The sequence below is a fragment of the Schistocerca cancellata genome, chromosome 1, assembly GCF_023864275.1.
Source record: "Schistocerca cancellata isolate TAMUIC-IGC-003103 chromosome 1, iqSchCanc2.1, whole genome shotgun sequence".
NCBI lineage: Eukaryota > Metazoa > Arthropoda > Insecta > Orthoptera > Acrididae > Schistocerca > Schistocerca cancellata.
The window spans coordinates 611,992,686-612,020,247 of NC_064626.1; the positions used below are offsets into that span (position 1 = coordinate 611,992,686).

Consider the following 27,562-nt stretch of genomic DNA (forward strand, 5'->3'; position numbering starts at 1 on the left):
TCTGACAATATCTCATGGTGTAAATTATAGGGAGTCTTGTTTTCACTCTGCCCACGCCTTTACAAAAACGTATCGGTTATTAATCATACGGCAAAATAGTCCTTTCTCAGTGCTGTCATAGCACAGGACGCGCCGCGAGAGACCCGTCCGCGGATATAACAACCAATATCTCAAGAATGAAAAGAGATATCATTTCGTTCTCAACTTTAAATACAATTTAGATACATTGGTTACATTTCATACGCAATAATGCGTGGCCTTAAATGAACTATTCGAAATATCTACGCAATGTGATTTTACCTTCTGCAAACTCTTAAAAATTTCGTGTAGCCATGCACTCAGTGTCGTGCAGCACAGTAACTATAACGAATAACGAAAATAAATTCAGACCTTTATCGAGCAAAGATATCACGCTGTAAAATGCGGAAGAACCAAATGTTTTCACCGAATAGTTTTCGTAAAATCGGATGACAAATATTTCATGGCTGCCGGCGCGTCCGCTCCACTGCTTTGCCGAGAAGACTCGCAGCTGTCGCTGCCACCGCCGCGCGCGCTGCAACGACGAGATTCAGACACGTTTGAATTCAAACGTGGTTAGTTGTAGCAGATAACAGGCAGCGCCTCGGACGTCTCCCACGTAGCACACTTCCGTTACCGGGAGTTTCGTCGTCTGAAGCTGTCGCGTGCTGTCAGTCTCTTCTGTCGCTTACGTAGGATGAGGCCTTAGGATATATCTTGTATGTTACGTCAAGAAGTAGTAGTTTTGGGGATCTGTTTTGAACTCTTTCTTATGGAGTGAGTGGATGAGGGCCGTATTCCGTCCATCTGGGATTCTTTCGTTTACCAGATTTCTTCCAAAATGTTTTGAAGAGATTCTGTGGCGCCCTTCTATTCATTTTTCCAAAGTTCGGTTGTGATTTGGTTGTCTCTCGAGGCCTTACAGCATTTTAGATTTGAAATGACTGTAGTTCCTTGGCATTAGGTGGTTCAGTGTGGGGACTATTTGTTATTGAATTGCTAAAGTTCATATTTTCTATGTATTCTTCTCAGCTGAGGAGGTATCTGCATTATTCTGCCAATATTGTGCAGTTATCCCTGTTGTTGTGAGAATATTTCCGTTTTTGTCTTGGAGTTGTAGAGTCGGTTGGCTGAATTTGTAGGGTCAGCTGGCTGAATTTGATTTTGTTTGTTTGTTTGTTTAACTCACATATAAATGTTCCTTGTGTTGTTTCTAACGAAAGTTTCATTGATTTGATGGAAGAATTGTTCTTCTTCGACGTCTTTCATTATTTTTGATATTTCTGCTCACTAATTTTCTTACACTTAAGAATTTTTGTCTGTCATGTTCATTTTTCTGTGATTGTCACTGCTCTCCTTCCTAGTTTCTGTCGCATTCTTCCGTCCACCGGGCATGGTTCTTTTGTTCGGTTGTGGGAGCTAATTGTTCGGTTTTAGTTATTAGGCTTTCTATTATTTCATCCCATTTTTGGTTTGCATGTCATCAGTTCCACAGAGAAACTCCTTGGAGTTCATTATCTTTTCTGAGCCTATTTTCTGCTTTTGGAATTGTTGGTTCGGATTTTGTTTTTTGGGGAAGATTTTAAGTCCTATTTTAGAAACGTAGTGATTATAATCTAGGTTGGCACCTCTGAGGACTTTGACAGTTTGTATTTTCTTATGGAACTTTATCTTGATTGCCACATGGTCGAGTTTGAATTCATAATAGGTATGAATTTGGTGAGAAGCATATTTTCCGTTTTCTAAGTAGCTTTTTAAAGACTGTGGATTTCAGATTACAGTGCGTGCTTGGCATAACCCTATCAATCTTATGCCATTTTGCTTAGTTTTCTTAGGTGCCAGGTAAACTCCATTTTTTTATTTCTTTTCCTTCACTTCATTGGAGTCCCCAATAAGTCAGACATAGTGCTTTTCTGGAATTCTTTCCTCGACATCATCTAGAAGGTTCCCAAACCGATTCACCTTTTCTTTGTTCTTACTGTTGTCTTCATTTCAGTATATTCACAGTGCTGTGTCCTTCGGTAGCAAATTTCAAAGTGAGTAAGGAGAATCTTTCAGATCGTCGTTAGAAATAGATAATGGAGTTCAAAATATTTTTGTGAATTACGAAGCCAGTGCCACAGTGTGAAGCGTTTTTCAAATTTTTTGGCCTGCATTTCCTTTCTATATTATGAAACATCCATAATCAAAATTGTTTCCATTCGTGAATCTCGTTTCTTGTATGAGAATTTTGTTTTTTGTGGAGGAGGGCTGTAAAATGTTTTAATTTTCGAGATTTTAGCAGAGAATTTACTTGGGTTTTTATACTTCACCTTGAATAAGGTTCCAAGATGCTCCAATTTGTCTCTGTATAATGCTCAAGACTCCCCAAAATCTGATTGTCTCCTTGTGGACTTTGGTGCAGTGGATTGTCCACAAGCCTTAATTTGTTTCACATCACATTCTTCCATGATTGAAAATGTCATGTATGCAATGACCTTTATTGTTTAAGCCACTGGTTTACAACCATAGTTCTTAGCCCCGAAGATTTTTCTCAGCTGCCCTAGCCTGTGGAACAGACACCGCTCAAAGGCCATCCAAACTGCGGCAGTCACTTTTGTATTTTGATTTATGTGTTGGATTTTGATTTTCTTTCCCTCCTACATTGCGAATCTAAAGAGAACTTTCCACTGTCCTCCACATGGGGACACATACAGTAGGGAAAACGATTTATTTGACTTGTTTTCAGCTGAAATTTGTAAGAAAGCAATACATTTATAACTATCAGTCTTTATACTGGTTTGAATTTTTAATTCATTCTATCACTAACTTGCAAAATCATAATGAATCGCTTATTACAGTATGGTACCACTTGATACTTCCCACACTCCTACCTTCACACAATCTAAAAGTCTCCATAAACGATCAAACAATTTGTCGAATTTTACTATGCTTCCAAACATTTCGCTGTGTATGGGGATGTTAGATGTGTTTGTCAAACATAGAGTGTATCTGATGTGTTTGACAGAAATTTTGACTGACAGAACATTCGACAAGATGGCGAATGTTGTTCATGTTGTTGTTTTGCAATATACATTTAGTGAGAAACAGATTTATTACAATTTGTCTCACTGTGCGATGAGTTTCCACAACTAAGGAAACTGTGATCAAGGATAAAAACAAAATACGACTGGCAATTACCAAAATGGTAGGGGTGTCACATCTCTCCCAACCATATACTACACAGGAAGAAGATAAGAAAACAATCAATATTTGATGCACGACATAGAAGTAGGAGTAAAAAAAATCAAAGTTCTCCATTTCTTCCATGGATAATGTATGCTATATGTTCCCATATTGTGGTATTTTAATGAATTGTCATTAGAGGACCAATTATCAGAGGATAAATTTCGCATACTTGTGTCTTCTTCTTCAGTGAGGAAGTAAATAACACTAAACAAGTTATTAAAAGTTTCTCTGTCACTTCGTAGAAGGTTGATGTAGTCATAACGTTCCAAGTGTAGCATTTCCTTTAACAGGTTTTCTTGTGTATATTTCTCTCTCATTTTAAACCATTCCTTGATTAACGTCTTCTTTTCTTTTTCTTCTTCTTTAAACACAGTTCCAGAGTCAGTGTCAGAAATGCTTTATCTAAGTTGTAGCCAATCTCACTAGTGCCAAAGCACAGTATACTTGAAAACATCGACTTCAAAAGTGAGGTTAAATTGACAAACTTTCTTGGTATTTACGTTTATGGCCTTGTTTGACAGAAATGTGTCTAGAAAAGATCAAATTTGACAAACATGTTTAGTCATTTAAGGCCCCCATAAACAATCAAACAGTTTCTCAAATTTTACAATATTCTGGTACGCCAAATATGTTGACTGAATACTTTGTTCCTTGAAGTGTTTGTCAAGCAAAGAGTGTGTTTGACATGTCTGCCAGAAATTTTGGTGGATGGTAAAGTTAACAAGATGGCGAATGTTGTTTGTGTCGATTTTTGCTTCACTTGCTTAATGAAAAATAGTTTTATTGCAAATTTATCTCATTGTATCAGTAGGTTCCACTATCAGAGAAATTATGATCAAAGGTAAAAACTAAATAGCACTGGCATTTATCAAATGGTAAGGGTATCATGTCTTTCTCACCTGTACAGGAACCTAATCACCCTTTATACAGGAAGATGTTAAGAAGAAAATCAAAATTATTTGCACAACAAAAAATAAAAAAATCAAAGCGCTTCAATACTTTCACAGACAATATATATGTTCTGAGCCATGTGGCTCAGCTTCCTTCAAATTCCTGTGGTCTGTATGTCCCTTGTTTATTCTTGTTCTGGTGGAGTTGTTGGACTCACAGCGACAGCTCAATTTCAGCGATGGTGGGCTGCAAGAAGGCGCAGTCGGCAGTACAGCAGATGGAGCGGCGGGCAAGGCAGTCGAGTGGAGTGGCTCTGACCAGACTGAAGTGGCAGTGAGAGTTAGCATGCGACTGCCAGAATGGACAGGAGGAGCCCCCCTGGTTTTCAGAATGAGAGGCCCACAGGTGTTTACATGTTGTTGAAGGAGATCATCATCCGTCCATATCGTTTTTCCACTACTTAGTGATCTTCTTCAACCTCTGGTATTTCGTGGAGTGACTATAGTGCTGTGATCTCAGACATGAATTTTGATCTTAGTTATAGAACTCTGACTGACGGCTTAGCTGAATTCCCAACAGAAGGAGCCTAGACAGTGTCCACTTGGTGGGGTGTCACTTGTTTCATATCTATTCAGTTAATCTGAAGACCCACCTGGTGTTCTTTTCTTGATATTTCCTGAGATCTTTGAGGTAATGTGTGTGTATCCCTAAACTCCGTGCTTGAACTGTGCAAGTTGCTGTCTTCTCCAGAACTGACCAAAGTTGGTTTAACCTTTGAATCTATCTGCCACCTCTTGAGTTGTTCTGGGTCTCCATAGGGTCTCTCCTGTGTTTTGGTTTCATATGGCCGTGTGGGCCTTGGTTTCAGCCCACTGCCTTTTGAGCCCTTGATAGCTCAGTGCTTTCATATTAACTGTGGCATCACAAAGGCACTGTGCTATTTTGCACTGGACTTATATTAACACCTCCCCCCCCCCCCCCCCAACCATGTATTTATTAAAACTACTTCTGGACGAGTGGTATAAACCAGTCATTAACACATGCCTTAGTGTGTTTTAGTTTTGCCGTGGTGAGGTCATGCCTTGCAGAAGATGACGGTGATCTGATGGTGTGGAAGTATGCTCAGGCATGCAACAATTGAAGGATTACAGCTCCACAAACGGCTCACCGAATCAAGAGTTATGTAAAGCATTTGATGCATATTTGCAAAATTGTCTCTCAAATGGTTGTTTTTTCTCTTAGGTGGTTAATACTTAAAGAATATTCCTGTTTGTTTAAATGAAAAAATCGTAAGCTTTTAGTAAGTGTGGTGTTACCACTGAGACATTAATATTTTAAAACAATTGTATATTATTGGAAGCTTGCCTTGGAAGCAGAGTATGGGAATGTCTCTCAAAGGTTTTTTTTTATATGGTTAATACCTTAAGAAATTTCTTGTTTGTTTAATTGAAAGAGATTGTAAGATTTTATTAAGTGTGCTGGAATCACTGATACTTAAATATTTTAAAGTAATTATACACAATTGGAAGCATGCCTTGAAAACTTGTTAATGGTTTCCCTTAAATGACTGATTTCCTTAAATAATTAATACATTTTTTAAAAAAATGTCCTGTTACTTGTTCATCGCTAAACATTCTGAACTCATTGGCAGATTTACAGGATTTGAAAACACATTTTTAGGGAGTCTCTTAAATTGTTTTTTTCCTCTTATGTGGTTAACACTTCCTTTAAGAACTAGCAAGGTGCTGGGATGGCTAGCCCGTCTTCAGCAATTGGTGATGTTACTCTAGACACTTGAGCACTGTTATACTGTCGAGGCCGGATTTTCCTCGCTATGTTCTCATCTGTGTTCTTATTTATATAAACAAGAGCCTCCACATGCCTATTCAGTTTTACCTCCCCTTCTTTCTCACTGATTTCACCGTTCAGATCCTGCTGTTCTCGGTCTGCCTCCGATTCGCCTCTAATGTCTGTGTTCCACACCTCCCATCCCATAGGAAAACTCAACAATTCTTCATCTGGCTCAACCCTGTTACTACCCTGATCTAGCTCCATCATGTGCAGTCTATTTATTTGAGATGCGTTCGACAACAGTCATGCCCTGCTATGAGTGAACATTCATTCACGGAACATCAACAACAACAAAAATATAACAGCAAAAACCCCATATAAGACGTGACACAAAAATTGTACTAGTCCACACCTACCACTAAAATAATAATAATAATAATTTAACCCACAAATGCTTAGAATCTCTGAAACTGGGCAATTGTAAACCCTTCTCAAATGCTTGAGCAAACATGTAATTACACTACAAGTTATTTTATTCAAGTTGTTTAAACCCTGTTATCACATTTATTAAAATACTGGAATGTTTAATAATAATAAATAAAATGTTTAAACTAAAGGGCAAATGATGTTTTTCCTGTGTCTTGCCTAACCATTCCACATTCCCTTGACTCTGTTTCTAAAACATGTTATTACGTTCAGATTGGCCATGTCAGTTCCAACGTTGGAAGTAAGTTCTTAAAAATTTCACTGTGCAGTCCCAGGAAGTTGATGTAATCATCAGATTCTGACTGTAGCCATTCTTTCAACAAGTTTAATTGTGCATACTTCCCTTCCATTTTAAACCATTCCCTGGACTTGCGTCTAGTTTTCTTCTTCTACTATAAACACAGTGGCAGTCAATGTTAGCAATGCTTTATCTGTATTTGTAGCTATTCCCGATAGTGTGTAATATTTTGAGTTTTGACCTGCCCGCGAAGTAATAACATACTATTTTCCTTCCCTATCGAAATACCAAGAATTAAAGATATAATTTAACCAATGAGTCAATGAACTGCGCAGCAAGTCAGCGAATATGTACGCTCAGAATAATGAGAGCGGCGTAACATTATCAAATGTATTTTGTTCTACATAAGAATGCGCGCTCGTCTTTTCTCTCTCTTCTTCTTTAGTCGCGCGCCTTTCAGACAGCATCTTATCTTATCCATTTTGTTCAAATGAACTAAAAGTGTATTCCTGTTAGGAATTTGTTTAATTGTGCCATTATTATCGCCAATTGCGATTACTGATATGAATTTACTATGAATGCTTTTTTCTTTCGCTCCAGAGTTGGGCTAAGATCATTGTAATTTCACCGTATCTAGCTGCAATACGGCAAAAAATTCTTTGTTATGTTAAAAACTGAGAGATTAATGCACTAGATGCCAGATGTCTCTATAAAAAGTGTCTTTCGTTAAATAATAACTGTTTAATTTGGCATTTTTGCGCATTTCATATTAACGATCATCAATCCCCAATTTATAAATGTTACAGATTTTGCTTTATTACATATTTACCTTACGTTGCCAACGCGATACATACGAAATTAAACTATTCTGAATTTTCTCGCAAGGCGCGAAAACAGTAATTTACCTGAGATTATAGAAACCCAAATTAAACGTTTTTCAGCATGCCACGAGTCTACCGACATTCACTTCAAACAACAAAAAAAGGTAAAAAAGAACAGTATTAGCAAAGAAGTGAAGAGATTTCTTTTTACGTAATCGATAATATCGTGTGCATTTTCGGACTACAAATAATTTTCATCATAGAGACTAAGAAAATTGCGTGTGTGTGCATGTGAAATATTTTTGCTCATCGGAAGTTGTTTGACCAAAAACAAATTGACAAACATGTTTATCGTTTATGATGGCCTTACAACCTCGACACAATACCAAACAATTTGACATTTTTCACTATGTTGGTCAAAGCTTTGTCCATGGACACAAAGAGTGTGTGTGAAAGAAAGTTTCATTGATAGTAGATTTGACATGAAGGAGGATGCTGTTGGAGTTAGTGTTCAGCGAAAGAGAATTTTATTACAATTTTCCTCATTGCACACTGAATTTCCACAACTATGGAAGTTATGATCAAGGCTAAAAATTGGTCAGGTGCGAGTATAACCCGCTCACTGAGGGTCCCATAGAAACTTCATTGCGTATATACAGTACATCCACTGCTGGAATCAGTAATCTCTACGACTTTTCCTTGTTATCGGCATTGGTACTAGCACGATATCGGTCCCTGGGATTCCAAGACTTTAGTGAATGTTTTAATTTCGATTTTGACAACAGATACAAATGACATGAGAAATCTTTTTTTGTGTGATATAATTACAAACTAAAATTTTCTGATTTTTTCCTGCTTGTACTCTGAAACTTTGCTTCTTGCCAAATTTCATGATTTTGTGTCAACAGGAAGCACCCTCTAGGTTTTAATGAGTGAGTTTTCGAGTATCAAAATTTGTGACATAAGTGACAGTATCTTTCGATTGCATTGGCTTAGAAGGTTAAATTTGCTACTCCAGCAAAGGACCACAGATGTCAGTAAGTGACATTAATTTCAACTTGATACTTCTACCCACCCCTGAGAAAAAGGGGGCTTAACAGACAGACAGACAGGTAATAAGTGACAATTTCTTTTTCATGTGACATAATTATAGATTCACAATTTTCAGATTTTTTTCCCCTTTGGTTGTACTGTGAATCCTTGTTTCTTGACAAATTTCATGATTCCAAGTCAACAGAAAGTACTATATAGGTTTTGAACAGTGAGTTTTCGAGTATCAAAATATGTGACACAAAGGTTGTAGCTTTTGAATGTATTCACTTAAAAGCTTCAATTTTTTATACCGTCAAGAAGCTGTAGACCTTAGTATGTGATATGAATTTCAGCTTGATGAGTCCACCCGTTCCTGATAGAAAGGGTTCTGACAGTAGGGCAGACAGACTGACGGACAGACAATAAAGTGATCCTATAAAGGCTCCATTTTTGCCGATTGAGGTACGTAACCCTAAAAACAAAACAGCACTAGAAATTACCAAAATGGTAGAGGTGTTGTGCCTCCCGAGCCATATGTTATGCAGGAAGATGTCGAGAAGAAAATTAATATTCTACGCCCAATATGCAAGCGAGAGTGCAGCAAAACTAAAAAAATCAAAGCTCTCCAATTCTTCCACGGACGATGTGTACGTTCCCTGGTTACGATACTTTAATCAACTGTCATTAGAAGGCCATGTAGGAGCGAATAAATTTTCCCATACTTGTGGCTTCTTTTACAATTAAGGACGAAGTAGCTTAGTTGTTAAAATACATAGCGAATGGAACATTCAAACAAATTAAAATATACTTAGGTGTTGGCATGCTGGCAAAACTGATTGAGAGTCAAATTTAGCACAGGAGCTATTTTATTGTAGTCGCACAGAGACTGGCAATGCTGAAAATTGGATTCTCAATCAGTTTTACCAGTATTTCAAGCCTCAGATATGTTTTAATTTGTTTGAGTTTTCCTTTCACTATGTATAATTATTTTAGCTGTGGATGCCCTACTTATGAAATTGCCTACAACTATTAAAAGTTCGCCGGCCAAAGTGGCCGAGCAGTTCTAGGCGCTTCAGTTTGGAACCGCGCTAACGCTACAGTCGCAGGTTCGAATCTTGCCTCGGGCATGGATGTGTGTGATGTCCTTAGGTTAGTTAGGTTGAAGTAGTTCTAAGTTCTAGGGGGCTGATGACCTCAGATGTTAAGTCCCATAGTGCTCAGAGCCATTTGAACCATTTATTAAAAGTTCGAGTCTCCAGTCTCAGAAAGTGACGTAATCATCGTCTTCTGAATGTAATGTTTCCTTTAACAGATTGTTATGGATATATTTCTCTCTCAATTTCTACCATACCCTGGACTAGTGTCTTCTTTTCTGTTTCTACTTGCACTGAAATCAGTGCAAGGATTGCTTTGCATTGGCACCCATTCGCATTAGTGTCAAAATACTTCACGACTCGAATAGCGTCTGCTTTAAAAGCGAGGTTAAATTGACAAATTTTGATGATATGTGCACGAGCTTGTTTTAAAAAAACCGTTGATAGAAAAGAGCGAATTTGACAAACAAGTTTGATCGTACACGGAGGCCTTACGTTGACAACTGGCGCGATGGCTTGTTGGAGCGACCTTAAATGCATTTTACCACTTAACTGTCGCTCCCAATCAGCCGTCGTGCAGTGTCAACTTGGATTGCTTGTCTATTTTATCACACACATCTGTTAATTTTTTAATCGCATTTTCTGCAATCCACTCTTCATTTCTCTTACGAATATCTTCTTCTCACTGTTCTTCTTTTATATGAGTCTTTCCCAGACTCATATACAGTAGATTTACCTAAATAATGTGGTGAACTGGAGAAAATTTTTGAACTTGACCTTGACGTAAATATGGTCGAGTCCGTGGGTGTCTGACAGTTTCCTCGTAAATCTTTGAAAGGATCAATTGTTATTATCGGTATGTCCTCTGCTTCAAAATGTTTTGAATAGACGGCAGACCGCTTGGAAATTATCCAGGCTTTCCTCAGAATTTCTCTGTTCGCGTTTGTATCTATTGGGAACCGGAATACCGTGATGTAGGTCTTAACACCAACTGTTGCGATTACTGTTTACCTATCCTGGGTCACAGTATTTGTCTCGCATTTGAAATGTGTTGTGTATTTAATAATAATGCACACGCACTCTACTTTTTACTAGAACGTGAAGTCTATACAGTTTAGCCTATTACGTGACTTCACGCAATCACGCTCTCTGTAACTATCGGTTCTAAAATAACAAATTAGCAAGAGAGCTCGCTTATAGACGGATCAGCGGGTCTTTTAACATCTAGGGAAGCACTGTACCACAGCTGCCCATCTCACAACAATTGAAGTCAAAACGTTACCAATTTCTATTTCTCTTGACACAGTCAGTACTACAATTCACAAAAATAAGCAGTATGCAGAGCACATCGGTATCGGTGGTCGGCCGTCTTCATAACGCTGTAAAGTCGGCTGTGGTTTTTGTGTAAATAATAATAATTAAAAAATATGTTGCTCTCTCAGCGACGAGATGCTGACGAGCAGACGAGAGTAGTAGTACAACATATGTTAACGAGGTTGCCAATCTGCTGAGTACTAAGTTATCTTTCGACGTGAAAGTGCAAGATTTTTTATGTATTGGCAATTAAAATGACGGCAGTAAGAGAATACTGAACATGAAATCTGACAAACTGTAAATCCACCTCATCAAATAACTGTAAAATTCAGCGCCAATGAAAACAGCGATAACGCCACTCTTTAACATAAAGTACACAGCCTGCTAATAATTTCCTGAGTTCGCTGGCAGCACCTGCCTGACGCCGAAGCTGCGGCGAACCAATAGCTGACAACGTCCGGCGATGTGGTGCGCAGTGGGGGTAACGTGGCGCGCAGGCCTGCAGAGAAGTTGCGCGTTTATAAATGGTTGCGCGCGTGACGTGCCGGTTAGCTGTCGCTTGTGGAACTGTTCGGTGCTGGTCAGAAGTTCAGTATCACAGCCACACCACGAAAGGAAAGACGCACCGGCAATGGCAGTACCGAAAGTGAAGTTCAACAACGGACAGGAGTTCCCTATTTTCGGCCTAGGCACCTGGAAAGTGAGTAATACCGCTGCTCGAACCAGATATTATTGTTAGTTTTACCACAATAGTGCTGTCAAGTGAGGTACCGCATGTCTGCGTTTACTTGCTGTTTCGCAGTAAACGAGCGGTGTAAGAGTATAATGCATTAGTATATGCAACGCGTGTGAGCCTACGATTTGACAACTTATTTTTAAAATATGAAGTGAATTTTTGCACCAGGTTTGTGTATTCACTAAATCCCAAGGAATTGTATTTCAGTTTGTATTGGCGACAGATGCGTAGTGGCAGCTGTGTGAAAGTGTTCCTAATTTAACCAAACTATTTGCCTTTATGTTTACAGTCAAAACCTGGTGAAGTAACAGACGCTGTTAAACATGCATTTGATGTTGGATACAGGCACATAGACTGTGCTTTTATTTATCAGAATGAACCTGAAGTAGGAGCGGCAATAAAAGCCAAGATAGCCGATGGCACTGTAAAGCGAGAAGATATCTACATTACCAGTAAGGTAGGCATAAAAGAATTTGTTATACCAAAACTTGTAACTTAAAATTATACCATTATCTGGTAAAATTTAACATAATCTAAAAGTCATTGGAAAATCTTTCAGCTGTGGAATACATGCCATCGCCCAGACACTGTTATCCCTGCTCTGAAAAACACGCTTAAAAATCTAGGCTTGGACTATTTGGATCTCTATCTCATCCACTGGCCAATGGGGTACAAGGTAGGTAGAATATATCAATAGTTAAGTAAACTGAATAGTGCTGGCTTTGTCTATAAAGTATCAGTGCAAGAAACATGTGATCTGGCAGGTAGCCGAAATTTCTTTAAAAGAAATATGTGGACGTTCTGTAACTTTCAGCCCTTTTTTTGTGTAATAGTGCTGGAAAGGTAGGTATGTGTTGTGTGCTTTGACAATTTTAAGTGCTGTTTGTGACTGTATACAAGTTGCTGATGCACTGGTTAAATAAGCGAAGCTTTTAATCGCCTCACATATGAATGTGTAGGTCAGTCATTAGTGCTGATTTTGTTAGGCCTACTGTACACAGCATAAGCTTTTCATTATTTTTAAAGCTGTGTTGTGAAAAAAATTATTGAATCAGATCTGCCCTCAGTTTCTCATAGCAGTGGCTCTTGATTTGCAACTAAACATAATTTCAGAACTTTGAACATCTAAATAATAATTATTTTGAGGCATTGTAATGCGTATATTGCTAAGTATTGAAGGAAAAGACACCTGATGGTGTAGACCAGTGGTGCTGTTATGACATCGGTCACACATTTTTTCACTCTCGATGTCTGACCTATGTAGGAAATTTAAATGGGGGTGTTATTGTTATTGGTGCATTCAGATAGATTAAAAATTTGAAAATCAGACCAAATTGGAAAATTTGGGATTTTCACTAGGGCCATAAACAGATCCACAGAATGGAGAATGTACTCAAATATTGTCTTGACACATTCTTTATTCTTCACTATCTCACAAGCAAACTGTTCAAAATAAGGTATACATTGGTACAGTACAGATTAGTCCTTTGAAGGAAAAAAAGAGATATTGCTGATAGTGTCAAAAGTTAGAGCAATTTCATCAATACAGTCCCTGTATTGTACTCTCCTATTTTTTAAAAAAGAAAAAAGAAAAAAACACTTGTCACGTACATTTTCTCCACATAGTTCCATAAATCCCATCCTAAAGGACAGCCTTCAGGGATATCGAACAACTCAAACTGGAAATTCATTGGTAGAAACAGTGAATTAAAACTGGTGCAAACCTATGTACATTAATAAATATTGTGCATGTTTTTTTTTTTCCATATTTAAGGGGCCAAATGACTTGTAGGGTTTTAGGCCCCTTAAATATAACTTCAGGTACTTTAAATCTGGTATGGGTGTTATTCTTGATTATTATGAAGTCATAACTTATAAACTAATATGGTACTTAAACGGGACATAGGAGACAAGCTTTTTCGATAACAGGTGTAGCTCTCTTCTACCTATCAGATTGTTCCAAAATCGGTATCTGGGACAGTCTTTCAAGAGAGTTGCTTTCTACGAACATCACCAGTAAGTTCATTATTTAATCCATGCTGAATTGTGATTTGCAGATGAATTCCAGTGAATTAAAGTGACTCTGATGTCACCAGTGATGTAACTTGCCACTGTTGATGGCTTGTTTTGTCGAAATATATAGCTTATAGCTATACTAGCAGAAAATGATTTTAACCTTTCCCTCCTCAAGGAAAAAACTGTTATGAAGGCTATTCTGGTGCTGTGTACTTCTTGTTTGGCAGTACTAAAAATTTTGCCTCCTGGAGGTAGTTTGTAGCCACCAACTCAGTCTTGTAATTTTATAGTTTGCTCAAGTGAATTTTTGTTTTGATACAAACAAGTTGTTCATTAATATGGGCATCAAAGGCACTACATATTACCTTGTACATGGATGAGATCAGGGTAAAGGTGGTGAAAGTGTAAGATTTATAAAATTAAGGCTGTCACGGCTGACATATGTGATATTGCTGAAATTTGTATTAAGGGTGTTAGGCTGTGGTCCAAGCCAAATTATTTCTGTAACATTTAGTCTTCAGATACTGGATACATCATAGAGGCTTTGATGACTCAAAGTTGGTACAGAATGAAATAATCCACTTAATGGTTGGTTTGTGACTCAGACTACTGCCTAAGATCACGCAGTCATGCTGACTTACCCTATGTTTTTTTGTGTGTGTGTGTGTGTGTGTGTGTGTGTGTGTGTGTGTGTGTGTGTGTTTTCTGGGGAAGAATTTGTACTGTTTTTTTCTTTTTTTTCGTACTAAGGCCCACATGATGTCTAATTTCAATACTCTTTTGTTAAAGTTGTTGTTGTTGTGCATTTGTATTTCTATGGCCCCTCTGTACATCCTAGTGTTGTACTTATTAGATCATGCTAAAACCACATTTCAGAGAATTAATTTGGTGTTTTCTTATCCTATTACATGATCTTCTGCTGCTGATTTCTTTTCCCAGTGACTATTGTTATTGCATTCCTTAAGGCAGTTAAATGCGTCTTTTTCTAGTTACTATGTGCACTTCACTCAAAGCAATGGATTTTACACACTCTTACTGTTGCAAACTGCAGGCATAGCTTCTTTGTAGTATACAAATATTTGTGCACCTTTGTTGAAGGAAACACGATATCAATATTGCGTGTTCTTAGCAATTTGCTGAAGTGCCCTTTGGCAGTATTTACAAATTGAACAAAACCTTTCCCTGTAGTTGGTTCTTCTTTGTTAGAAGATATATACATTTTAGGATGTAGTACCCTATTTATCTCTTTGTTAGAATATTTGTTTCTTCTGGAGGCCTTCTTAACTGATCACTCATCTTCCACATGCAGTGGTTAAGATTCTTTTAGCCCACTCCACCAGTGTTTTTATCACTCTTCCTTTCTGCTTGGGATTACCTTCTGTGAAGGTATCAAACCATGTGACTGAGCTTCTTGTTGATTTCAGGGCATAACGCTTCATAATGTTTTCGAAGTACCCGTGCACCCAAAAATCAAAATGAGTTTCTTTTTTTCTCCATAGAAAACTTTAATATTATTCAGAAGTGATTAAAACAGAAGAAATGAATTAAAATTTGTGTTGTGGCTGGGACTGAAACCCAGGTCTTCTTGCTTGTTAGGCAGAAATGCTAACCATTACACCACCACATGACAATGGTTAACATTGCTGCATGAACTACCCAAGTTGAGTGCCCTCCCCAACACAAACTTCAATTCATATCTTCTGCTTATTTTCCCTTACATTGTCACTACTGCCAGGGCTCTGACATCGGAACGCTGGGGTGCTATTCGAATGTCGGAGAGCCCTGGGAAAATAAGCAGAAGATACGAACTAAAGTTTGTTGGGGAGGGCACTCTACCTGGGTAGTTTGTGCAGCAGTGTTGACCATTGCCCTGTGGTGGTGTAATAGTTAGCATTTCATCTTAGCAAGCAAGAAGACCTGGGTTTGAGTCCCAGCCACAGCAAAAATTTTAATTCTTTTCTTCTACTTCAATCATTATCATAGATAATGAAGAGACTTAAGTCTCAGAGAAACATTTAATTATGAGATTGTTCAGAAGATTCAGAAATTCATGAAGCTATTTTTCTCAAAGAGCCCATGTAATGAAAGTATCATCCACATACCATAACCAACATGAGGGTTTCTTCTTTGCCATCTGAAAGGCTGCTGCTTCTAGATTTTCCATATAAAAACTCTCAGCTGCAATGAGTGGGTTCCCCATAGCCAAGCCATCAATTTACTCATAAAATTTGTTGTCCCATTCAAAACAAGTTGAAGTGAGACAATATTTAAAGAGATCTAGCATATCCTTTGTGAAAATACTTAATCTCATTAGAGGAAGCATAATACACAGTAATAAAACATGAAAACTGAGCACATCACTTGGTTCCAGCCGGAAGGATTTTAATTTTTAGATAAATTGACTAGTGTCTATTTTGCCTGTAAGTGGCTGAAGGAAAGTGGCTTAGTTATTTGGCAATCCCTTAGGTTGGACAATTGATGGTGCTAGCAATTGGGCTGAATCTGATTTAGATACAGTGTCTTCTAAATTTAAATGAAGACTCCACTGAGAACTGAATGTGTCTAACTTATGAATGGGTCCAGTGGTGGTGGTGGTGGTGGTGGTGGTGGTATGTGTTCTATCAGCTGACCCCTTCTTTCAGTCAAGTGGTATCACAGATTTTTCTCCCCAGCTCTATTCAGTACATCCTCGTGCATTCTTCTGTGATCACCACATTTTAAAAGCTTCTATTGTCCACAGTTCGCTTCCTTACAGTCCACTAATGGTGCACATTTTAACTTTATAAACATTTTATTTCATTCACTTAATTTGATTCATAATTAATTTCAGGAAGGAGATGAACTCTTTCCTAAGAAAGATGGAAAAATGTTATACAGTGATGCTGATTATGTTGACACATGGAAGGAAATGGAGAAGGCTGTGAAACTGGGTCTCACTAAATCAATTGGTATTTCAAATTTCACTGAGGAACAAACTGATCGTGTACTGGCTATTGCTGAAATAAAACCTGTTACAAATCAGGTAAGTTAGGATCTCTCTCTCACTCACTCACTCACTCACTCACACACACACACACACACACACACACACACACACACACACACACACACACACACACACACACACACAAATCAGTTTTTAGTGTTTTGCAGTGTCTTTTGTAATATGTTACCTACTGCATTATTATTAATGCTCTGAACGCTGATAATTAATATAAGTTAATTTGTGTTACATTCATATTGTAAATAAATGTCTGTAAAATGTGTTGAATGTCATGAAATCGTTTTAAAAATATTTCTGTAAGAAGCATTTTTACAAAAACACAGTGAGAGGAATGGTCTACCTGTGTTTGGGAAACTCTTAATTTCACAGGTATCACCTTTCACAAAAATTGGTCCTCTATTTGCAGGTTGAATGCCATCCATACCTCAACCAGAAAAAGCTAATGGAGTATTGCAAATCCAAAGGAATTGTCATTACAGCCTACAGCCCCCTGGGATCGCCAGATCGTCCATGGGCGAAACCTACAGATCCGCAGCTCATGGATGATCCCAAGTTAAAGAAAGTTGCTTCAAAATATGGAAAGTCTACTGCACAGATATTATTGAGATACCAGGTCAGTTATTTGATAATGTATAATACTGCATGCATGTTTATTGTAAGGTGTCATCACAGATACGGGTATACAAAGTGAAGAAAGATGTGGCTAGTGGTAGTTGAAATTTTACTCTGGTAATAAAATTCTCCAAAAAATCACTAAACAAAGTAAGCTTAATTATATATTCAACATTTGAAAGTCTTGGATGGAGTACTTGGAGTTTTGTAGTATACAGGCATGTCACAATATTGAATTCTCAGTTAAAACTTTCAGACAATATCTTTTTATATGCCTGCCTACTTTTCATTGCATGAGGGAACCTGGTTTCTTTTATGCTTTCTATTGCCCCATTAGGGGACATGTTTACTGCTGTTACCATGCAGTTAATCTTCTCTTATTCAAGGAAATTTGAATTTCAGGTTCAGCGTGGCAACATTACCATACCAAAATCTGTAACAAAATCACGGATTGAAGAAAATTTCAAAATATTTGACTTTGAGCTCTCAGCTGATGATATGGCATACATAGATACATTTGACTGCAAGGGAAGGTTCTGTCATCTGAATGAGTATGTACATTCTGTGTTTATGTTTCTGACATAGTATAAGTCTGTTATTTGATGGTGGTTCATACTTCTATTTATACTTTTTTGTTTCTTTCAGTGTGAATGATCACAAGCACTATCCTTTTAAGGATGAATTTCCAGTAAAAAGTTAAACCTTATTGGAAGGAAGAGGAAATGCCAAGAGAATTATGTAAAATTTAATGATGTGAATATCATTTAATCTTCATTAAACTGACCAAAGCACTTGTCCTTAACCCAAGAATGTGTCAAAGCCCATGATTTTGTATGGGTTTCTCATTCTCGCTGCATTTTTAACTCTTCGTCAAGAAAATGTACTGCACATGCATACTATGTTTGCTGTTAATTACATTGAACTTGTATCCTGCACAGCCAGCTGTATTAAATTAAACTTGTTTGCTGAAAGTTCTTGTTCTGGAATTTTTGGGGGTTAGGTGGGAGGCTACACCAATGGTCCATTGATTTTGATGCACTGACTGACTGGTGACAAGTTAAAAGTAAACTTTGTTTTTGAAGGGAAGGAGAGGGGATAGTCATAACATAGTTTCATAATATCATTCCATTACTTTCTTCCTTAACTTTGTGTTGACAGTCTATTACAGGATAAATGCAGTCTACACAACGCATATTGAATAAGACACAATTTGGTGTATGTCCATTTATTTTTCCCAATAGTCACCATAAAAGAAACTTGGATTATATTCATAAAAATACATTGCGAATTATTAGTTACTGGTAAAAGACTGCCTGTGTGATAATAATGTGATACGTGTTCTCATAATCTGTATTATTGTGTAATTTTTTCACTAAGTAGTTTACCTTCAGTTTTATTAAGTACTTAGATCCATGAAGAAAAATAGAATGTAAGCAGATGGATTCGAACCTGCAAAGCTCTGGTAAGTCAGTAACTGCTGCATAAAGACTTCTCTGCTTAACTTACTGGTAGGATCCTCTTACCCAACAGGCACATAATTCTGCAGTAATTTAGACGTTTTCCTTGCTGTGGTAACAGTATTAAGTTGCATTGAAAGACAGTCTAACATAGCAAGTTAGGTCTGTTGTCACACCATTTGTTCTATAATAGCCAATGACAGCACATGGTTAGATATACCCAAATCAGCTGGAGTGTAGTAGCTACTTTATTCATGTCATGTCTCAATAACAGATAGTCTCAATAATAGATGCTAGCATTGCTCTTTGGGAGGAAGGGAATTTGATGGTGTTTTGAAGACCGGGCTATGGTATGAAGTTTGAGTGCACTGCACATCAGCATATTAAACTGTGCCATGATAACTAGAGAATCCAATTAGGCATATAGGAACTGGGTGCTGGAATGTGACACCAGTCCAGGATAATGACTGGAAACACATCATGCAATGTGGTTGAATATACTACCGAGTTCCTGATGCTGGTGGACACAGTACAACACTGCATTCGTGAGGTTGACTGCAAAGCAGATATGCGACCATTAAGGGGAAGCTCCACGATAATCATAGACTATTTTTCAGTGTTTGCTTGAAGAAAATGACTAGCAGCATGTAATATTTTCTGACGAATGAGTATTTTTCACAGCAGTTGATAGTGTGTCTCTGGGCTTTACACCTGTTGTGACCTCAAATACCTTAGTCATCTGTGTCAGTTTTGGCTCAGAATGTGTTCCTATTTGTTTGGGATGCTTGATGTTACCTAGATACTCATATTATGGGTAACACTGTTTCCATCAGTGCAACAACTATATTCTGAGGTCTTAATCTGTTTCCAGAAGGCTTGGTCTCCAATAAACATATCAGTTGCAGCACGGGAGTGGTTTGCCAGACTGAATGAGATTTCTCTTCGTGAACGGCTCCTTCCTGCACCAGACCTCGGCCCCATCAAAAATGTAGGAGTGAAAACAGGGACTGTGAGAAAATGGCATAAACCTGTCCTAAGAATCATTTTATGATCTTTAGAATGTCACATAGCTGCCTGTTAGGTGTTGGTAGGCTGCAGATCTATGAAGTGGAAGGCTTTGAGTAGGGTATTAAGTGGCAAAGAAACCAAATGCTGTGACTTGTTAAGTAGTTCATTCTGTTAATTTTTTTGGTTTGTGTAGAGTAAACAAATTAACCCACAGAAACTAGCAACAACTGCCAAAAATGGGATTGTCTGAACACTGCCACCTGCAATTGCTTATTGGTCTGTTGACTATGTCACAAAACTGTGAAGTCTGTACTAAGTGCTGTGATATTTGGGCGTTAATTACTGTTGTTCTACCCTTGACTCCATCCCATGTTTTAAAGTGCCTTTTCCACACCTGGAATCCCAGAATTGACTGGGAGCAGATTTTCTTTGTGATTTTAGATGTGTGGCTTGTGAGCAGTTTCAGAAAGGTGTAACTACCTCAATTACTCAAAATTATGGATTTCCTTTTCTCTTGTAAGCAGAGATATACTGTGATTGGCTTCAGCGAAAAACTGCATGCCATTCAAATTTCAGCCACCAACATTTTTTGTGCATGGTATGCTCATGACCACTCCAATGTGCAACACACTCGTAAATCCTATATCAGCATTACAAGGTTCCTTAAATGACAATTGCACATGTCTGGTATCTCCTCCAGTATTCGTCTGTCTGAAATTTCACATTTCTGTTGTATCTCCCCCCCCCCCCCCCCCCCCCAAGTATCTCACAAGTGTTTCCTTTGTCCTTGAATGCATCTCCAAAATTAATTATAAATTGCTGCAGCAGCAGCCATATTGTAGACAAAAATTAAACATATATTTAAACACTTTGCTACTGAACTTTGTCTTCTTTTCCCTTAAAACACACTGATTAAAGGAGGGACAGAGATCAGTAACTCACGGGGGTTAGATTAAAGCCTCTGTGTACTTAAAAAAATAAACTGTTGTCAGATTTTAAACTTATTACCTTCAGTACAGTAAAGTCCTGCTTGTGTAAATACATCTGTACTAACAGTCTGAAAGCCACCAGGTGGTGGTGGTGGTGGTGGTGGTGGTGGTGGTGGTGGTGGTGGTGGTGGTGGTGGTGGTGGAGGAGGATCTTGTATCTTGTACCATTGTTAATCATTCCCACTCCTGTTACTCACAAATCAAGCAAGGAAAAATTGACATTTTATATGCCTCTGAATGAGCTCTAATTTCTCTTATTCTTCTGCAGTCATAAATACCAGTTCCGTGAACTCCAAAGAATGGAAGGCTGAAAGATGCAAAGTATACATAGTCTATATAAGGTTAGCAAACTTGTAGACATTTTAAAAAGAGAACAGGAAGTAGATGAAGGTGGTATGAGGGATACAATAATGCAAGAGGATATTGACAGAGCTCAGAAATGCCTAAATTTGAAGCAATTCAACTGGAGTAGATGACATTCCCTCAGAATTGTTGAGCTTCTTTGGAAAGTCAGCCATGACAAAACTATTGCACATAGTATAAAAGATATTAGACAGGAAAAATACCCTCTGACAGCAAGAAAAAGGAATATATCCTGTTCCAAAGAAGACAGGTGCCTATGTGAATATCACCAAACCATCAGTTTAATAAGTCATGGTTGCAAAATACTGATACAAATTATTTAGGAAAGTAAGGAAAAATGAAATAGTTAATTCCAAATTTTTCAGTGTGTGTTGTTACAAACTTGAACTCGAAATCATGTTACAGATAATCTTAATGTTTAAGCCCTGCAGCTTTTACATGAAGAGCACTGCAATACCAAATACTAGAGAAGAAAATTTGTAAAAGCTGACTTTACCTGTTCAAACAATGAGGTGAATGACTAAGATGTTTTGGTCTCTTGAAGTCATTAACCAGCAGCAGTACCCATTAGAAAGCAAGAATTAGAAAAGCTGTAGGAAACTGGAAGGTTGAAGTTTTCTCTACCTTTTCACATCACCTTTAGACACAAATGAAAAAGAAATGCATTTAGTGCTCCATTGAGATATATGGACGAAGCCAGCCTGTGGCTGAATTTCTTGAAGTGTAAACTGATAATACTGGATATCTTGACTCATATGGTTCTGTAGCATAAACAGGAGCTAATTTGTCATGGTACTCATCTTCACAGTAGAGCAACTTTGAGTGGATGTGAGAGCAAATTCTACTTCCTACCTGACAAAAAGGTGTTCTAGAAATAATATCATGGTCTGTAAGGCTAAATCCCATAGCCAATTTTGTGAAAGGGCAGAAATTTCAAATTCAGTTATGTTCAATTTAAGCAATATGTAATGTAACTTTGTAATCGTTGGAGTAGCTTAATCAGATCAGTACTGCAGCAGTTAGTATTACCTCTGTTTTCGTAGCAGTCTTACATCAGTTTTTAGGCACTATACTGATGTCACTTTTACCTACATCACGATACAATAAGTATTTTTAAAAATACTGTATTTTGTGTGTTCAGATGTTGTTGGCTGCCAAAGGGCAAACACCAGTAGACACTGTTTGGAGAATGAAGAATGTATATGAGGTAGCACGTATGTCGAAAACTGCCGTTGTGGAATGGTGTAACAAGTAATGCCTCTGCTTCGTGGTGCATGGCCCCCACATTGCAAATGCCATCATCCAGAAGTTGCGCCAACTTAAGTGGGAAACACTAAGAGAACCTGCCCCTTAGTCCTGACCTCTCATACAATTATCTTGCCTTTGATCCCTTGAAAAAGGCCTTCAAGGGTCGACTATTCCTGTTAAATGAGGATGCGTAGTAGGCAGTTACGGACTTTATGTAGCAGAGCAGTGTTTTACGAGATGGGTATCTTCAACCTGGGGCTTTGGTGGGACATTTGCCTCAGTGTCCACAGTGATTCTGCCCGAGTGGCATATCAATTCTTGACTGTATGGCCTTCAAAAGGAAACTTTTTGATCACCCCCTATATTACAATTTTCAGTCGTTCCAAGAAAGAAGTGGAAAACTGATTTTAATTTGTCCACTAGTATTATAGCAAGTTAAAAATATGTATGAACTATTGTAATAGTCTAATTACATACCTACAGCAGTTTAATTTTAGCACTAGGGTTATCATCTTGAGATGAATAGAACTTTGTAGTTACAATGTTTCACAAGGCAGTGGAGTGGTAAGGATCATTTCAAATAACATTAAATTAAACAGTGCATGAAAATACTCTTGGATTTGTCAATGTCGCCAAAAAAATTTGCTTTGATCAACAAAAATATCACCCGAATGATGGTTGCATTTCTTCCAAAAAAAAAAAATTGCTCAAAATTCCATCATTATTAACCCAAATGGCAAAACCTTGCCAGATCTGGTCACCAAGCAGTACTCACCTTTGAAGCCAGTTCCAATATGGAATGGTAGAGAGGGGATTGTGGAGAGCAGGACTGGAGCCATGAATTGCGTGCACAATTAAATCATAAAATATGCATTTATTCATGCACTCTCAAATGGGATAGCGATATGCACATATATAGATGGTGGTAGTATCACTTATGCAAGGTACAAAGGGCAGTACAGTGGCGGGAACAGTCATTTGTAATCAGGTGAGTCATGTGAAAAGGTTTGTGATGTGATTATGGTTTCACAACAGGAATTAACAGACTTTGAAATCGGAATAGTAGTTGGAGCTAGACACATGGGAAATTTCATTTCAAATATCATTAGGGCATTCAATATTCCAAGCCAAAGTGTCAAGTGTGTGTTGAGACTACCAAATTTCAGGTATTACCTCTCACCACGTACAACATAGTGGATGATGGCCTTCACTTAACAACCAAGAGCAGTGGCATTTGCATAGAGTTGTCAGTGCAAAGAGACAAGCTATACTACAGAAATCAATGGGGGATGTATAACAAATATGCATGTCTGGACTGAGTGGCAAAATTTGGCATTAATGGGCTATTACAGCAGACGATTGTTGTGAGAGCCTGTCCTAAAAGCATGACATTGCCTGCAGTGCCTCTCCTGGGCTCCTGACCATATTGGTTGGGCCCTAGATGACTGGAAAACTGTGGCCTGGTCAGATGAGTCCCAGTTTCAGTTGGTTAGAGAAAGTGCAGGGTTAAAGTGTGGCACAGAGCCCATGAAGCCATGGATCCATGTTGTCAACAAGGCACTGAGCAAGCTGGTGGTTACATGGAATGGACTGGACTGGGTCTTCTGGTCCAACTGAACCGATAACTGACCGGAATTGGTTATGATTGGCTACCTGTAGACCATTTACAGACATTCATGGACTTCATGTTTCCAAAAAACGGTGGAATTTTTATGGGTGATATTGCGCCATGTGACCAGCCATAGTTCACGATTGGTTTGAAGAATATTCTGGACAATTCGAGTGAACGATTTGGCCACAGAGTTCGCACATTGTGAATCCCGTTGAAGATTTATGAGACATAATCGAGAGTTCAGTTTGTGCACGTAATCCCCAGATGCAATACTTTCGCAATTATAGATGTCTGTGGAGGCAGCATGGCTCAATATTTCTACATGGGACTTCCGATGGCTTGTTGCCACATCAAGTTGCTGCACTACGGTTTACTTTATAGTACTTTATAGTACTTTTATAGTACTGCTTGACTGTTTAGTATCACCATCGGGTCAGATTAAAAGAGGAAATTGAAGCAGTTCAGAGGTGTGCTGTTTTTACCGGTAGGTTTGATCAGCATGCAAGAATTACAGAGATGCTTCGTGAACTCAAATGGGAATCCATGGATGGAAGATAATGTTCTTTTTTCAAGGCAATATTGAGGAAATTCAGAGAACCAACATTTGAGGCAAACTGTAGAATGATTCTACTGCCACCACCAAGATGCATATCACATAAGGACAATGAAGATAAGATGTGAGAAATTAGCACTTGTATGGAGGTTTACAGATGGTTGTTTTCTCCTTACTTTATTTGTGACTGGAATAGGAAGGGAAATGATTATTACTGGTACATAGTACCTTCCGCCATGTGGCATTCGGTGGCTGCGGAAAATATATGTAGATGTAGATGAACAGTATTAAAATTAAATAAAAGCTATACACTGGGGATAATATAAGTAGTGTCCAACCAAAGGTCGATTTCTGGCTGAAGCTGATTAATCTGCTATCACCCTAATCTCTGGCTGAACAGTGCGAAGAAATTCTGTTCAAAACTGGCAAAATGTGAATAAACTAGTGATTTTTTAAACATAATATAGACAATTTAATGAGATGATTAAAAATATCTTGCAATGTGTTAGAAATAACAACACTGATAAAAGTCAATTATAATACCAGCATTTGTTTACTTAAAAAAAGTACCTGAACAATTACAGTTGGAAAAAAGAAAACATAATAATAGCCAAATGATCTTAAATTTCCATTAGTATTTTGATATCCGTCAATTAAAAATAATTAATAATCAAAGTTAAAAAGTCTTATGTTGTATAATAATTGTCCATATTTTCACCAATCAAGTAAGATCACCAGTCCGCATATATCTGTCCTGCTTCACTGAACATTTGTTCACTAGGAACACTAGTAGGAGGAGCAGATAAATATTTAAGTGCATTTGGGCTTAGATAAGCATATGGACTAGAAGCCCAAAATTCATGTGTGTCAGCATTCCTCAAAAGTAAAGGTTCTTTTAAAAAAACATGTTACCAAATCCAACTCGTTACCACTTTTGACAGGTAATGCAAGTTTATCATGTGAATCTCATAAATCATCATCATCATATATTGAGGATGCATTTCCAATATCCGCATCTGACATTGAACAGGAAGGTCTAGGCACATCAATATCTATGTCCATACGAGCTATTTGACTTGACCGAGACTCATTCTCTAATAGAAATGATAATATTTCATTATTTGTGTTTTGCATTTCATCACTATTTAAATACTTTGTTTTAAAATGGGGATCTATTAGAGTATCATTAAATATATGTAGAGTATTTCTTGCGTAAGAAAGTCTCCTATTAACAGACTCGCACAACTTGGTCTTGAGCAGATTTACATTTTCAGGATCTTCATCTTTTGTGGTCAATTTTGAAATAAGCATGATCCTCAATGGCATTATTAAGGATACTGATAAAAAGTCACTTGAAATATCAAGTGTTGCTTGATGAAAGCACTAAGTACTGTTATACAGTAGCTTATTTCTTCCCATTGTTCTGTAGTTGGGACTATTATCCCACCACATTCTGCCATGTATAAATTGGTAGCAGGTTTTTGTTCAGTGAGTCTTTCCAACATTACATAAATGCTGTTCCAGTGGGTTTTGATATCAATAATCAAAACATGTTTGGGTAAAGTCGTATGTTTCTTGAAGCTTGTTTAAATATCGGAAAGCATGTTCACTTTTTAAAAAATATCCTACAGTTTTGTGACTTTTTTTATTGTATCTATTTAGAAAGCAGCATCTTTGAGCAGAACATCATGAATAACTAGTTACAATGTATGAGCTATGCATCCAATATTAGTCATGTTTCCACAACACATGGCTGCTTCCATATTGAAAGCATTGTCACAGATACCCAAGTGGATTTTATTTGTTAAATTAAATTTGGCAATAATTGGTTAAGATTCTCTGAAATATGCTGTCCTGTGTAATACTGTTCTATTGGTGTCAATGTATTGGCTGCCACTATAGCTTTTTCCTTTTTGGGGCATTTAGTGAAGTGGGCTGTGCAACTCAGCAACATGCACATCTTTGATGGATTACTCCATATGTCAGTGGTAAAGCTGACACATTCAGCCTTTTCTAAAAGAAGTGCGAATTTTCCTTTTACTTTTTCATATGTCACGGGCATTAAAGTTGTCCTAAAGTATTTATCAGACTTTTTCCGGTAATTGGATGGAGTGTCAGGGTCAGTCAAATTGAGTCTACGAATTGTATCTCCTTCTACAACATTGTATGGCAGCACGTCGACGATAGTGAGATCCGTAATACCTTTATCCATCTGGTAAAGTAGATTGTTTGACTACTTTTTTGTGTTGTGAAGAGTTTAAATGACTCTGGTTCTTTATTGATCAAACTCTGGTGTATTTTATTTGTTTTACAGTAAGCTGCCCAGTCACTTTTATGAAGTTTTGACAAATGATTTTTAATATTTGTAATGGTCTGTTTTTTGGTAAGGCACTACCAAGAGACAGTGATTTACTACGTACTTTACAGGTTGCTTTATAATTTTTTTTTTTTCAAAAATATTCACAGATGGGATATAATTCACAGAAGCCATTATGTACTTGAAATAAAAGACAGAAAACAAAAAACTCTTTCGAATCATCCAACCATCTCTAGCCCCAAACTAAACCAAAACTTGTACTATAGCACCTAGACAGTATAATAAACATACTTAAATACATAGAGAAATCCATGCTATTGGTGTAAGTGCTCATGCTCATCACACCCACATTTACCCATGGGATTCGAATCTGCATCTCCTTGGCTTAGTAGTTAAGAATGCAAACCACTAGACCAGAGAAGCTGTGAATATGAACTAATTAAAAAGGCAATCCATCACACATAAGGGCACGGTCACTGTACAACCAACATTAGCCGTTAGATTATTTTCGACAGACATTGACCGATATCATTGGATGATTGGGTGGTCACAGTGCATTCAGCTGTATTGGTTGATTACAGGGATTTCCTTATGTTCGCTTCCCATAAGTGAATGTGCTCTATAAAATGGATATTCCACAACTACATTTTTTAGTAAGTTTTACACCAAAATACAGATTAATAAAGGCAAAGCAATTCACACTGGTGAAGTTATTCTTACTAGAACAAAAAGGA

General features: G+C 37.7%; 1 protein-coding gene across 1 annotated transcript; it reads left to right on the forward strand.

Annotated features, from left to right (window-relative positions):
• The first annotated feature begins 11,361 nt into the window (after positions 1-11,361).
• On the forward strand, positions 11,362-18,252 carry LOC126182734 (aldo-keto reductase family 1 member B1-like). The gene is made up of 7 exons (XM_049924875.1): positions 11,362-11,613; positions 11,939-12,106; positions 12,209-12,325; positions 16,496-16,687; positions 17,076-17,282; positions 17,684-17,832; positions 17,927-18,252. Exons 1-7 carry the CDS (start codon positions 11,377-11,379, stop codon positions 17,979-17,981), a joined length of 1,125 nt encoding a protein of 374 aa, XP_049780832.1. The 5' UTR covers positions 11,362-11,376; the 3' UTR covers positions 17,982-18,252.
• Positions 18,253-27,562: the final 9,310 nt, after the last annotated feature.

Bases quoted from the DNA above. Each gene is read 5' to 3' on its own strand.
- LOC126182734 (XM_049924875.1), top strand. From the start codon at position 11,377: ATGTGGTGCGCAGTGGGGGTAACGTGGCGCGCAGGCCTGCAGAGAAGT. The intron at 12,326-16,495 runs GTAGGTAGAATA...AATTAATTTCAG, and splicing joins ACTGGCCAATGGGGTACAAG to GAAGGAGATGAACTCTTTCC. The intron at 17,833-17,926 runs GTATGTACATTC...TGTTTCTTTCAG, and splicing joins AGGTTCTGTCATCTGAATGA to TGTGAATGATCACAAGCACT.